We start from the raw sequence: 15,772 nt of genomic DNA on the forward strand, positions 1-15,772 counted from the left end.
GGTCCATGTTTAGTCCTGACTCTGGGCACCAGCAGGAGGCCGGTCCATGTTTAGTCCTGACTCTGGGCACCAGCAGGAGGCCGGTCCATGTTTAGTCCTGACTCTGGCACCAGCAGGAGGCCGGTCCATGTTTAGTCCTGACTCTGGGCACCAGCAGGAGGCCGGTCCATGTTTAGTCCTGACTCTGGGCACCAGCAGGAGGCCAGTCTAATGTGATGGTACTTCCTGGTTCTAGTCAGGACCCGAGCAGTAGCGTTCTGGATGTACTGCAGCTGTTTTACAGCTGGTTTGGAGAGGTTGGACATAAACAATCATAGTCACTTTATTTTGTGAGTCATTGTGGGAAAAGAACTGTGCTGTTATGTAACATGGCTAAACCTCCCGTTGCACACACGAGGATGCAGCCTGTTAATTCTCAGCAGTCTGAGGCTGCAATGAGGTTTGAGCTGCAGAGAGATACCTTTGCGGATTGGAGGAATCAGGGGCTTAGAGGAGATTTGAGCAGGTCCATCCTAAGCATTCTAATACAAACACAATTGAAGCTGGGATTTTTCTGCTGTGCCTCAGATTTGTACAATAGGAACAACAGAAAGAAATGCATTTCCTTGAACAAACACAAACGGATTTATTTAGCGTTAACTGAATTGATGGTTGATTATTTGTCATAACGTTGTTTGTTGTTTAAGGATAATATGTTGCATAATGTTTAAGGAATGGTACAGGGCACACATGCTAACCAAAGGAAACTAAGCTACTGAGTGGGTCCAGCTCGCCTCCGACGGTCCCTCATCTGCCTGAAGAGTGGGTCCAGTTCGCCTCCGACGGTCCCTCATCTGCCTGAAGAGTGGGTCCAGTTCGCCTCAGTCGGTCCCTCATCTGCCTGAAGAGTGGGTCCAGTTCGCCTCAGTCGGTCCCTCATCTGCCTGAAGAGTGGGTCCAGTTCGCCTCAGTCGGTCCCTCATCTGCCTGAAGAGTGGGTCCAGTTCGCCTCAGTCGGTCCCTCATCTGCCTGAAGAGTGGGTCCAGCTCCAGTCTCCCTCGTGTCCGTCTGTCCGTCTGTGAGAGTCGGATCTCTCCTTCACTGGAACTCCTCCAGGTTTCTACGCTTTTTTCCCAAAGAGGTTTTTTTTTGTAGTTTTTCCTGGCCGAGAAGGAGAGTCTAAGGACAGAGGACCCTGGGACATCGTCCCTCGCCACCACAGACATTGTCTGACTCCATCGCCACCACAGACATTGTTGATTAATTTCTCCCTGTGGCCCTCAGAGGCAGCTGTTGTTGTGATTTTGGGCCTTACAAAAATAAATTGATTTGATTTGATTAATGATAATTTTAATTATAAGTGCCTTTCAAACCACCCAAAGGACATTGTACAGAACATTCAGTATTTGTTTTAAATATAATCTTACAGGAGAGTTCTAATAAAGGCATTTTGTTTTTTACATTTTAAACATTACTATACCATTAATTCCTGCAAATATAACATTTCTTTTTCTGTTTGAATTAATACAACATCTTTGATGTCATGTGAAAGTGCATGCTCTGCTTTCATACGTCTCAGCTGACGTTTCACATCACATGACACACGACTTCTGCCCAGGGCTTAAAGAGGATTTTTGGAGCGTGGAGGTACTTGCTGTCTTGTCTCTATCTCGGTTTGATTCATTCATTTGTTCCTTCTATTATTTTTGTCACCACTGATCCCACAGCTCCTCAGGCCTGTCAAAACATATCAGAGTCTGTTCCATTAACAGCTCCACAAGGGTTTTAAATGAACCTCCAAGTTGATGAACAAGAAATTTCCCCATTGTTTATTATGTTGTTATATCTGCTTATAATTAACTAGGGATTTTGAGTACACTCAATAAATGACCTGGATTTACAGAACAGAAACAGGCAATAAATAATCACGTTTGAGTGTTTCCGTGAAGTGGGATTGGGAAGACGGAGCTGGGCCTCAGAGATGACAGAAAGCCGGGTTAAAACATTCATCTGTCTCTTTCCTTGTCTCTTATTTATGCACATAAATAAATTTGATCACATCGTGCCAACTCCCAAGGGAGCTGTCTAACAGATGAGTCCTATGGAGATGAGGCTTTGGGGTTATATATATACGTACATACATAAATACACAGGCTGTCTTAGGCATGTGCCGCACAAAGAAGACATATTGGGAACAAGATTACGTTTCGAGGTATGCCAGACTACTTGTTGCATTCATTTTACATAGCTGACGAAATGCAATAACTTAAATTTGAAAATGTTGTAACAATATAACAAAAAATGATGATTCTAAAAGGTTTGTAAATGTAAACCTAAAGTAACCTAGGACTCCATATAATTGTGGCAGCGACATCACTTTTTATCTCTTTTTTATTTGTATTCATTGTTGTCAAGTTGTCAATGAAATATCAGTCACACACTGACCCAAATGCAGATTCACTGAAGTAGGGTAATCAAAAGTTTAAAATCAAATCAATACTACCGTGGACCGTTTTAGACTGATCTAAAGCTTTATCATGACTAGTATATGAACACATGGTAACATAAAGAAAGCGTTTGTTTAGAAAATGACAGCACCGTATATTAAACCTTTTTGAGCTTTTGGGTTGAAAAAATTCTGCGACACACTACCTTCTAAAACAGTCCTTTTTGTAAGAAAATGTGGTAATGCAGCGAATAATGTCCGTGCCACGGTCTGTCTCTTTCAAACCATCTCTTCTCCTGCTTAGGATAAGATAAGATAAGATAAGATATTCCTTTATTGTCCCACATGGGGAAATTTCATTGGTGCAACGCAGGTAGATACAGAGGTAGATACAGAAGAACAGATCACTTATAGGAAGTCTGAAAAACACTTTCAGTAGAAGATCTCCTATAAATAAATAAAAAAACTCCCATAGACAAATAAATAAATAAATACATAAATACCATTGCATGTGATCACGACAGTAATTGCACATGAATATGTGTCACGACAGCACATAGATTGCACATGAATTGCACATGAATTCCAACAGCAATTGCACATATGACAGAATTGCACATTGTTAAGTCAGTATTGCGAGTGTTCAGTACTAACAGTGTTTGTTATAAAGTCTGACAGCAGCAGGAAGGAAAGACCTGCGAAACCTTTCCTTCACACAGCAAGGGTGGATCAGTCTCTCACTGAAGCTGCTCTCCAGAGCGGACAGAGTGTCCTGCAGGGGGTGACACTCATGGTCCAGCATAGATGTGAATCTAGCCAGGACCCTCCTGTCCCCCACCTCCTGCACCGAGTCCAGAGCACAGCCCAGGACGGAGCTGGACTTCTTGATGACTCTGTCCAGCCTCTTCCTCTCCCTCTCTGTGATGCTGCTGCTCCAGCAGGCCACACCGTACAGGAGGGCTGATGCCACCACAGAGTCGTAGAAGGTCTTCAGGAGTGGCCCTGTCACTCCAAAAGACCTGAGTCTCCTCAGGAGGTAGAGCCGACTCTGGCTCTTCCTGTACAGTGCGTCTGTGTTATGAGTCCAGTCCAGTTTGTGGTTCAGATGAACACCCAGGTACTTGTATGAGTCCACTCTCTCAATGTCCCGTCCCTGGATGTTCACTGGCGAGGGGGCAGTGGGGTGGCGTCTGCGGAAATCCACCACCATCTCCTTGGTCTTCCCCGCGTTGATGAGGAGGTGGTTCCGCTGACACCAGTCCACAAAGTCCTGCGCCAGTCCTCTGTACTCCGCGTCATCGTCGTCCGTGATGAGTCCGATGATGGCAGAGTCGTCAGAGAACTTCTGCAGGACACAGCTGTCCGTGTCATGTCTGAAGTCTGCAGTGTAAAGGGTGAAGAGAAAGGGAGCGAGGACAGTGCCCTGGGGCGCCCCCACACTGCAGGTCCGAGTGTCAGACACACAGTTCCGGGCTCTCATAAACTGGGGTCGGTCTGTGAGGTAGTCCAGGATCCACTCTGCCAGGTCATACTCCACACCAGCCGTCTCCAGCTTGTCCCTCAGGAGCAGCGGCTGGATGGTGTTGAAGGCACTGGAAAGATCGAAGAACAGAATCCTCACAGAGCTGCCAGGCTTTTCTAGGTGAGAGAGAGAGCGGTGCAGCAGGGAGATGACGGCGTCCTCCACTCCAATGCCAGGCCGATATGCAAACTGCAGCGGATCCATGGCTGAGCTCACGGTGGAGCGGAGGTGGTCCAGGACTAGCCGCTCCAGTGTCTTCATCAGGTGGGACGTGAGAACCACTGGCCTGAAGCTGTTGAGGTCTTTGGGGCGCGGTGTCTTAGGCACAGGTACCAGACAGGAGGTCTTCCAGACCTGTGGTACCACCCTCAGCTTCAGGCTCATGTTGAAGACATGCTCCATAACTCCACACAGTTCATCTGCGCAGGACTTAAGGTGATGCCGTCAGGTCCTGCTGCCTTCCTCACTTTAATCCTCTTCAGCTCACTCCTCACCTGTGCTGCTGTGACAGTCAGTGGTTGGCAGGGGGACTGTGTGCTGGGGGGATGGGTGAGTCCAGGCGAAGTGGGGAGCTGATGGTCCGGGGCAGATAAGCGAAGAGGAAGAGGAACAGATGCAGGGCATTGTCCAGCTGTGGAAGAGGGAGCATGCAGCTGTGCAGGGGGAGGGACGGGTGACCGATCAAACCTCAAGAAGTGAGCATTTAAATCATTCACCCACTGTAGATCCCCCTCTGTCTGGGCAGGGGGGATTGAAGCCACAAAGCACTCAGAGTTCTCAAACTAGTTCTGCAGATTGAGAATGACTCTTGGATGTCAATACCTCTTATATCTTATGTGCAAATGACTACAACTGAATATTATTCTACAATGGAAACACTCCTGGACAAATGAGGGATTACACTGATTTGTTACTAAATAATATAATATTTTTCAATCAGCTAACAAAATTTAAATTAATTATGACAACACTGCCCTGAAGTAAAAGTGTTGCTTAGGTTTCCATGACTTTTCCAATTTTTCCAATATAAGCACATCATGTAATTCTCATAAATCTTTGCCCACATGCCCATAACAACACACACAGATTAGTCCCTTTACTGTATTTTCACTGTCTCAGCATCCCTTGGGCAAAGAGGGTGGTTGCCGTGGATACGCCGCCCACAAGAGCCAGTTACCGTAGCAACCGTTTCCCTACAGAATGTACCACGTGTCACTCATGGCCCCCCTCTCTCTCTCTCCTGGCACCACTCATTATCAGCACACCTCGCTCGCCCTGTGAACAGCTGATTAGCACTGGATTTTGATTTGAGTCAACTCTGGGCTGATTTAAGGGACAATCCTCTATAAATAAAATTATTCCAAAAATACCTTAATGTCTGGTGTAATCCCCAAGAGTATGACGTTCTATTTCAGCACTTTTGAGGTTAAATTTAAGGTCCATTCACATTTTGTACAAGACTTGACATTTACAGGCCTATTTTAGCATATTACTGATGAATTATTAAATATCATCTGCATAATTGCGGTGTACATTTTTGCCAATATCGCTCCACCCCTTGTTAAATGCATCTTTTTCCAGAAAAAGTTCAGGTTTACGGGCCTCATTTATAAAGTGTCGGTACGCAAAAAACGAGGCGTGGACACACGTCTGACCCACTAACATGCGTTCAAGTGCACACACACACACACACACAAATACACACACTAATACACACACACGCACGCACACACACACACACACACACAAATACATAAACGCACACAAACACACACGTTGCACTGCAGCTCCGTGTTTGCTTCTCACAAACACTGTGTTTTTATCTATACTTGCTCAAAGGAGTATTTGGTTTCAATACTTGTTTTAGTATATGATTTTCAATACGTTTGACAGCCTAGAGGATGCACAGAGCTGCCACATTCATCCACCAATTAACACTTAACTGAGGAATTGACTCTGAATTGTCTTACTTAAAGGTGGTATGGACGATTTTTTTCAGCAAATTTTTTATCATATTTCCTCGTGGCGTGGATAAATCATTTGTCCTGCCACGTATCAATCATAAAACGCACCTATCGCTCACCTGCAGCCGCGTGCGGTTCGTGCTCACGTTTCCGCGTGCCTAAGCGCATGGATCTATCATAATATAGTTCCCTCAGTGTACGGGGCAAAATGAAGACGGAGAAAGACAGTTCGAGCTGACGCAGAAGTGGACAGAAATCTACGGGATGCGATGCACTCCGATGCGCTAATAAACAAACACAGGTGTGTGTTGTATCGGTCCGCACGGGGGAGTGCGCATGCGCACTTTCGCCTGCGTTCTCAAATCGCCGAAAAATCGTCCATTCCGTCTTTAAGGCCACAACACAGTGGTAGTGTAAAAAGGAGGTCAAAAGGATCCAGCAACCTTCTGATTATACGTAATTTTAAAAAGCCTCATTTATAAATCAATGATAACAGAAAAGTAAAGGAAGAAGAATGACGTACATTTGAACTTGAACATAATGTGAAAGTCTGTCCTCGTCCCTTGCAGTCAACATGTTTTGCACTTTGTTTTTAATCAGTGTAGCGCTGCAACATAATATTGTGTGAATAAGCGCGTGAGTCAAATATTTATCACTTTGTTTATTCCACTGATTTGGACCATGATGAAACTGACCAAGTACAGTGAGTCTATTACGGTAGTTTAAAAACATAAAAAAGGCTCAAAATCAGACAGTATGGCTGTGTATTGATGAAAAGCATAGTCTTTGGGATGGAATTTATAATCATTTTATAAACATAGTTTTATAGCAATGCATAAATGGATTTGTTTCAATTCTATTCATCTTTTTATTTACCTAAACAAAATTGCCGGATACAGGAATGATATATTTGGTATATGATTGATTATAAACAGATAAAACCGTATGAAGCAGCTTTTGGATGGACAAAAATACATATTTAAACATGTTAATATCTAATTTTATATTGATATTACAATGACAATCAAACAGCCTCTTATTTTGTACAAATAAGGCAATTTAACAAAATATCATAACAAAATAACTGCAGTTTCTTTAATATTACCATGTGGTCTTATAGTAGGTCTGAGAGATCGAGACTGTTCTAAATCCAAGCAGAAAAGGCCCAAATTTCCTTTAGATAATTTTGAGTATTGATTAGTATCTGGGTATTTTTTTATGAGAACCTTGACTTGTATATAAAATAAACAATGTCTTTAAATATCAATTTGGTATTTTTACATGTTTAGCAGAGCTGCAAGATGTATTGCAATCAAATCGAATTGCAATTTGTGCAATTAGCAAATCCCAAGGATTGCAATTATTTAAGTGACATAATTTCCTCTTCAAACAACAAAGCACTCTGTCTTCTGTGTAAAAGCTGTTAACCCTGTAGTTTACGTTCTGATTAGTCCATGTTTCAGTTTCAAATGTTCATGCTCTTGGGCATGTTTAAAATATGAACTTTGAAACAAAATACTACTATTAAATCATGAATTGCAAATCTGATCGCAATGGAAAAATTCTAGTCTGATAATTTTCTAAAATCGTACAGCCCTAATATTTGATGGAAAAGTAATACTATTTGTACAAAATGATCCATATTAAATAGTGAGTTTGAAAGAGTTGAGTGTTGGTGTCAGACTGACATGTCATGACTGGCTTCAGACGTCTGAGTGTAATTTTATACCAGCCTTCTCCAGCAACAACATAAAGCTGTCTGTGTAGTCTGCTGATTTGTGCTGTAGAATTGCCCAATGGATTAAACAATACTCTTGTGTGATTTCCACTGGCCTTAAAATCAATATGGAATGCCCAATCTAAAAAGACATCATCAAGAAATCATTCTTCTTTTTGTTTACGTTCAATTGTTCATTGTTCTTTGTGGACGGCTTTTTGTTCTCGGATGACATGAATTATGAATACTGTAAAGAAACATCACCATTTTTATAATTATTGACACCAAACAACAATTAATTCACCTTGATTCACATTGTTTAATAGATCACCTTTTCTCTAGTATGTGACCCGCGTTATGAAAGCAAACTTTCTGACAGAGAGATTGGCAATGTATTAAAATGTACTTAATACTGTGAATGTTGATTTGAAGAAATGCAAAGTTTGAAGATCAAGTATTTTGTTTATAGTTAAAAATGCAACAAAAAAGCAGATCAAATAACAAAACGAAAACAAGTTTGGTTGTAAACTTGAAAATAAGCATATAGGGTGGTATTTCAGCACTTTCATCACTTTCACTTCAAAAGTCATTTTCCAGACATTTCAAATTTGTCTGATAATTAAACCTCAACTATACGTCTATAGACATGTTTTAACACATTTCTGTTGAATTGGCAAAACATTGTCCAACTATCGTTATGAGGATTCTCCCGAGAAAAGAGTTATCCATTTTGTCAATATTGTCCACCTCAGAATAGACATAAACAGCTCTTTGCAAGTAGATTTACGATTGTTGGAGAAAACATTTAGTTGAAAATACGTAATTTTGCTTCTAAAATTGTCAGGATTATTGTTTTATTACATGACTTGAACAATCATCAGTTCAGTATATAGTATAGTGCATCACTAATCTGTCTCAGATAAAATTAACTTCATTAAGTGCTTTTTGGCCTTGGACATTTTGCTCGCACTGAACAAAGAACAGACAATAGACAATTCCAGATGGCCTTGACAGCAGCACCTGAGACTCTTGTTCATTATGCCGGCGTACAACCACCACAAAAGGCAAATAACAAGACGCAAATTCTGTGTCTAAAAACCACCAATTAGGTCTCAAGGGAAGAACGGACGAGATCAGAGCTGGTCTTCTTTCCATCGCCAAGTAACCTCAGCAAACCTCTCTCTATATAAATATAGACAAGATATCACATATTCAACAGCATTCTAATGCTGTTCTGTTCTTGCCGACTGGTTGGGGAAGAAAAGTCAACGTGTGTGTCCGTGTGTGTCCGTGTGTGTCTGTGTGTGTCTCTGTGTGTGTGTGTGTGTGTGTGTGTGTGTGTGGAGGCCGTATCTTAAGGGTCAGATCATAAACAGACACAAAAAATAAAGGAGAAGGAGGATAAATAATGAAAGCACATATAGAAAAGGCAACAAGGGAGTAAGAGGGGTGATAATGACCAAAAATAGCTATATAAGTGATATTAAATGTTTTCTTCAAAACTACATTCACAATATTATCTACATTTTGATATATTGTCGACCTCTTTGTGACTGCCTGGGCCTGGTTAGAGATGCTTGGGGGGTTTGAAGGGGCTGAGGAGGGGCTGAGGTGGGAGTGGTCCTGGGATGTGGCAGCTACAGACAGCAGACAAAACAAAAAAATGTAGTTGGGGGGGCGTGTGTGTGTGTGTGTGTGTGTGTGTGTGTGTGTGTGTGTGTGTGTGTGTGTGTGTGTGTGTGTGTGTGTGTGTGTGGGAGAGATGGATGAGAGCGATAAGAGACAAGCATCTTTTGTGTGCTCTGGAGGGAGGTGGGGTCGTCCTTCAACATTAGGGCAGGATTGACAAAAAGGAAAATCTTGCTTTGATATGTGTTTGGAGTGTCCCAATAATGATGTAAAACAATATGATATTTTGGAAATGCAACAGATATGTTATAAAACATGTCTTTAAATGTATTAGTTAGGTTTAAATCAGGCAAAGGACTGTAAAATCACCCACACAAGTGCAGACATATCACATTATGCACTTGTTTGAAAGATCAAACTCATCACATTTTTTATTTCGAATTTTGCAGAATTTTGAGTTTACATCCCCAATATTAGCAAAAAATCGACATATTGCTCACCTCTATTCAGCATCCACAGTTGTATTAAAATAGGCCTTCACAATATAGTGTGAAATTATTGTTATTACAACATCATATCAGGCAATATATAAAATATAAATTTTAAAATGGTCATTACTATAATCAACATAGTTAGTGAATTGCATATATTTCATTCAACCGTTTCATCCATTTTTGTATTCAATGTTGTTTTTATTGTACATCAATTATCTACTGTCCATTTTCCTGCGACTTTCCTTTTTAAATAAAGGTCAATATGTTTCTTATTAGGGAAACACCTGAATTTGTCATCATGGAAATATTATCAAGCCGTTATAGATCGATCTACACCACTTTACAGCTATGAATTATAAATTAGACTTTGATTCACTGGATACAAGTAGATTTATTATGTCTACTTATTAAAAAAAACATAGACAATATAAGACAACAATTATTGGAAAGAGAGACGGATGAAATAATGAAGCAGGGGTCATTCTGTGTGTATTATAGTTGTTTGAGTTATGTCTGCGTGGCTTTCCCTCCGACAGGCATCCAGTGATGTGTGAGGTGAGCGCTGCAGTTTAGGCCCTATAGGAAAGTGCGTGACAAGCACCAAAATGTAGCTGACGAGCCTGAGCCAGACCTTTCTGTGTCCTTTAATAATTAATGCTCCTTCTCGTTCACAGTGCCATCTTTATAAAGCTGCAAGTGACGGATGTTCGACTGAGCTGTCTACAGAGAAACACTTATGATTAAGACTTTACATTTGCTACACCGTGTCTGCCAGACCAAAGCAAGCGCCCCTAACCCTCGTCAAGAAGAGCATCCATGTAAAACCTGTCAAATAAATCTCAGATAAATCACTACACAGCAGACAATGTCAAGAAAAAGTCAAAAGTGTTCAAGGTCAGTGCTACAGTTGCATTTCCTGGCTAGCCAAGACCACTCACGTTTCCAAATCTTCTGGTCTGGTGACCAGTTGTATGTCTCAGAATTTATATGGGTGTGATTGACAGGTGGACTAGCCAATAAGGCACACGCACGGTCCGTTTGTGTCAAAACAGGGCTGCTATTCACCTTGTTCCGCCCTGCCCACTTTTGCCTCGGTACTTTGGATCAGCACTTCTGTTGTAATCGCACTTTCGGTCGAAGTGGAGAACGAGGAAAAAGACTTGCCTCTAAAATATGCTATAAAGTAGATTGATTTGGGTAAAATGCCCAATGTTTAGGTGCACCAACAAGTCAACACTGCACCGAGTCCCTGGGAGGCCTGAAAACCGATGTGTAGAACTTATTTTCTCTCACGGTCGGCAGCCCTACATTACCTAACACAACCAGAAGAAGGATTACGTCGGAAGGCGGCGCCAGACGGACTTCTGGAATAGGGCGAATACAAAGAAAAAAACTGTTAATCTCGGGCAAGAGCATTTTAATTTTGTTTTACATGATGACATTTAAACTTCAGGCCTGAGATGCAACGGCAGACGTGGTGACCAGACTGAGAGATCATCTGTGTAGAATATGCAGAGAACCAGTCAGTTCTATGCATGTATATTGAAGTTTATGCTTTATAACCTTGACAAGCTTCTCAAAGCGCCGCACTCAGCCATTATTCATTCCAAACCCTCTCAGTGGTGGTACGGTTCTTCCCTGGGGCTGGCTGAAGGAAACGGGGCTGTCAATCTGCGCCAACGGCCTCTTCCGCATACACCGATCATTCAGTCACACCGAGGCACAAAGGGAACGAGGTGTCTTGCCCAAAGACCAACGGCTTCAGCCCTCAAGGATAAGCCCTCTAAACGGGTTACTCATTTGTCATTTGAACAGAAGAAAATGTAATTATTCATCCAACGAGTGCTTATGGAATAGTCCTTAAAATATGCCAAGTCCATAAGTACCACACTCCCTGCTGTCACTGCTGCTTTAGAGATATACAGCGCTACAGTACAGCCTCTTTCGATAAGCCTGCACTTTGCCATTCAGTCCACATCAAATTGTACACAGTGTCCCATCACTTGCACACTGTTGCTCTCCCTCTGTTACAATCTTAAATCACTTGTGAAGCCAGGACTTTCCCGCTCTCTCCCCTAAACACATGGGACAACTGTTATCGCACACTGCAGATGTTTGGGACGGGACTGGAGGCTCCCTTGGCCGGCAGAACTAAACGTGGCGCGCTTCTCTGGCATTAAACTTTATACAGAATCGCAGGTCATTATGCTTGCCCAGGCACTTCTGCAGCAGAGAAGACCTTGGGCTGCAGCACTGTCATATATCTTCCTCTCACGATTATTATTATCATTCTTAATAATGTATTTTTTGACAGAATAATGTTATTTCCAACACATATATAGTTTCTTTATTTTACCACTCTGTCATGTACTAGTTCAGGTAAAGCTCAAGACCATTCTAAACCGGTTCAGGAGAGATCCAATTTAGTCCCCCCTTGTATTGATACTTTTTCAAATGAGTATCTAGTTATGATGCTAGTCTCAATGCTTATATATAGATTGAACACAGTGTAGAAATGAGCGACATGACTATTTCGAAACTTAAACTGCTGTTACACTTGTTTCCACTGAGGAAGATGTGTAACTTATTATAGTTTTCTTTAAACTTGCGCTGCAAACTGTATTGTGGTGAGCTTTGAGTTTTAAAACTGATGAAAATCCATCGATCACTGACTGATACATTAAAGTCCATATAACTCATGGTGCAGAGCAGGAAGCTTAGATTTTCCAATAAAAACACATTTCGTTAATTTTGAATAAGGTAGCAAAGGTAACCAATGGTATGAAGCCACACATTCATTTTGTTGATTGTGTTGGCTGCTACCTTGGCAACGAGGGAACTTTGGGGTTCACCCTGGCTCAGCGATACTACAAAGCTGAATCCATTTCTACCAGTGCAGCTCTCTATGGCAACAGGACTTGAACTCATAACCTGCTCCAGAAGAAAAAGCAGCGGAGTAATGAGTAAATGCACAAGCAAATATTCTTTTAAATCAATGTGCAGAGATTTATAAAGAGGGATATTAAAAAGAAAGGGAAAAAAAAATCTAAAATATATGTTTAAATGGTAGCCAGCTTAATCTGTTGTTGCAGATGAAAAATAAATCTACTTTATGCATCCTTAGTCTTGATTCCAGATACAGGCTTTCAGATAATACTCTCTGAACTGAACCTGTCTCTCTTTAAATAAGCTCTCACCGAGTCTCTGTCGTGAGGAAATTAATTGTTGTGGGCCACAGGAAAGCGTCCTTTATCTCCCCCTCAGCCAACAAGCCAGCTCTTTTATTGAAGCAACAATTGAGAAACAACATTCTGATAAAAAAGATGTAAGTGCATAACCTCTATTTCAACTGAATGTTCATGAATAATTCACATCATTTTGAAAGTGCACTATAGAATTGTAAGTGGAAGTACGCTAGCAAAAAGGGAAGAATAAGTGACAATAAAATGATAACATTCATGTCCACTGGCTCATGGCCTCGAGTACGAAGCCAAGCGAGCACACAGGAATCCATTAGTCCAACGTGATTATCTCCTGGCTCTAAAATTAATTAAGTGAGTCAAATGCAGTGAGTGTGTGTATACAGAGGTCTAGCTGTCCTGATCTTTTTACTTTCTCCTTTCCCCCCCCACCAAATCCTCCTGTCCCGCTCGGAGAGGCAGATGGTGATGTGGATTGGGAACAAGCCTATAGCTATTACAGTACTGCAGGTAGTCGTGAGCTGCAAGCAATTTCATGACTCACTTTTTTTTTCTTCCTGAAATCATTCTCTCCGTTCTCTCTCCAAATAGAGATCCAATTTAGTCTTGTTCTCTTCGTGTACCGATAGTGGGAATAATAGATGGGAATAATAGGATAATAGAGGATCTCCATGTTCTGTCTGCATAACTTTGATTATGTGTTACACAACAGCGAGGCTCAAAGGTTTTTTCAACACTTAACCTCAATCTGTAAAATTAAATGAACCCTTTTGTGTCAGCCACAAAGGGCATTGTGTATGTTGTCCAGTCCCAAGCTCATGTTAATGCTTGTGATTAAAAGTAAACTCCAATGCTATGCCACACTGTTAGCCAATTGATCTCGAAGGTAGTAGTCTGTTAGAGAACGATCAGTGTCAGTTAATCTAAAGTATATCTGCAGTGTTTCCCTTTTATCCATAACACAAGAGAATCTGTACAAAAACCTAAACTGTATATGACATTTTGCCTTTGTCAAACTGAGTGTTATGAACATTGTAACTTGCTTTACATTTTCGAAGACTTCTTTAAAAGTGAGAACATTTATAAACTCTGTCTATTAAGTTAGAAGACCGGAAATAATTGCATATTTCATATTGTTTGCGCGCAGTAAAACCACAGTGAATTTGAAAATTGGATCATCAAATTAACTAATTTCAAGGAGGTAATTTATTAGAGGAGTCTGACGGTTTTATTAGGTCTAATGCGACAGCCTAATCCAGCAGAGCCACCCTTCTTCTGCTGTAATCTTCAACGTAAACCTTCTCCAGCAGGTTTCCTTGTATGAAGCTAAAGCCCATTGCTAGTGCATGGCAGTAATCCCACTAAGGCTCTTATGGAGAAGATGAATTTCACTTTGAAAAAGGGAGAGTGGGTTAGGACTGCCACTGACTTACAGAAGATCACTACTACATAAACATCTAGGGGGGGGGGGGCTCCAAACAATTAAGGTGGAATAGGAAACCCTCCTTTATACCACACGACTTTGATTCGCAGTTGGTTTGAAACGTGTCCTTGCTTGCACCACACTGAAATGGAGCTCTTGCCCATCACAGACTGTAAGGTCATGGAGAGACAAGGGGCAGAGGCAGGAGCAGCTGGTGCCATATTGATCTGTCTTTCTGTAGGGGCTTTCTACTGTCCTTGCTCTTTGGCTATTGTCAGATGGAAAGATGGATAGCGAGTTAGGGTTCTCCTCATTGAACTCACCAGTGCACAATGGTACGTCAAAGTCACAACAGTGCAATAGCATACAACAAAACTACCCATCCACACAAAATAGTTCTGATTTTAAATGCATATTACACAGGTCTGGCGTTGTTGGCAGAACTTGGCACACTTTGGAAATGTACAGCCCTTCCATAAAAGCGGGGACAATCAAACATGGATGCAATGAAACTATATGTGATCTCCATCCTTCCACAGACCCAAAGGCCTATAACGTTTTCTAATGACAAGACACAGGCCCGGGCTTGACGCAGCGTTCAAAAAGCACAGACTTTTTTTAAAAAACGCACACACGACCTCTCTGTTATGCCTCGGTCAGATCGCTGCGTTTGGATTGTACATTTACAAATTAAACGGTGTCCCAGATACATAGCTCAGGGTGTCACGTCGATATGGAGATGCTGCTACACCTCTGGACATTTTTGCGACACGAAATGTTCAATAAATGCGTTTAAATCGCATTAGTCACGTCGCAGATAATCGAGTTTTTTCCCTACGCGCGTCGTTCTTGGGGTTTTGTTTCTCACCTCGGCGTTGTCTCCCCACGCGCAGAAGGACAATACAGCCATCAACATAGGCACCGCAATGTGTCCCATTTTTTCCTCTTTCGTTGGTGTCACTCGCGTTTTTCGTCCAGTAACAATTCTCAAATAAATGACTTGATTGTGCGTCGTTTGGTTACATCAGTCGCAGTGATGGATGGTGCGTCGGCTTCCCTCGTGAAGTATCCTTTCCTGTGTCTCTGATCACAGTGGCCGCTCTCCCTCTCTCCGGTTGCACCCGCCGCTGTTGTGTGCAAGTGGATGTTGTCTGAACCAAGCCCTGTTTCTGCGGCGATTTCGCTCAGGCGCACGCGTTTCTGTTGCCATGTTTTTCCTTGGTGAAGAGCGACATCTGGTGGCGGAAGATGTGTATTACAGAAATACTGAAATCTGGAATCTGACAATGGATTAGAAAAGTAAGATAAAAAAAAAAAAGTAAGAGAGTTTAATTAAGCTTTTTTTGACTGATTAGGCTGTATTACCGTGTAAAGTTGTATTCTTTCTACGTTCTCGT

The 15,772-nt window shown here is 41.8% G+C and overlaps 1 protein-coding gene across 2 annotated transcripts in view; it reads right to left on the reverse strand.

Annotated features, from left to right (window-relative positions):
• Positions 1-15,530, reverse strand: part of aplp1 (amyloid beta (A4) precursor-like protein 1) — a 39,330-nt gene extending 23,800 nt beyond the window's left edge. Inside the window, exon 1 of one of the 2 annotated variants that reach the window (XM_072460484.1) lies at positions 15,244-15,530. In XM_072460484.1, the coding sequence (XP_072316585.1) occupies positions 15,244-15,312 (69 nt within the window). In that variant the 5' untranslated portion in view covers positions 15,313-15,530. The remainder of the gene's footprint in view (positions 1-15,243) is intronic. The other variant, XM_072460483.1, reaches the window with a different exon arrangement.
• Between the last annotated feature and the right edge of the window lie 242 nt (positions 15,531-15,772).

This window comes from Eucyclogobius newberryi, unplaced genomic scaffold, assembly GCF_026437365.1.
Source record: "Eucyclogobius newberryi isolate DKJ021-1_F unplaced genomic scaffold, fEucNew1.0.hap1 SCAF_3, whole genome shotgun sequence".
Taxonomy (NCBI): Eukaryota; Metazoa; Chordata; class Actinopteri; order Gobiiformes; family Gobiidae; genus Eucyclogobius; species Eucyclogobius newberryi.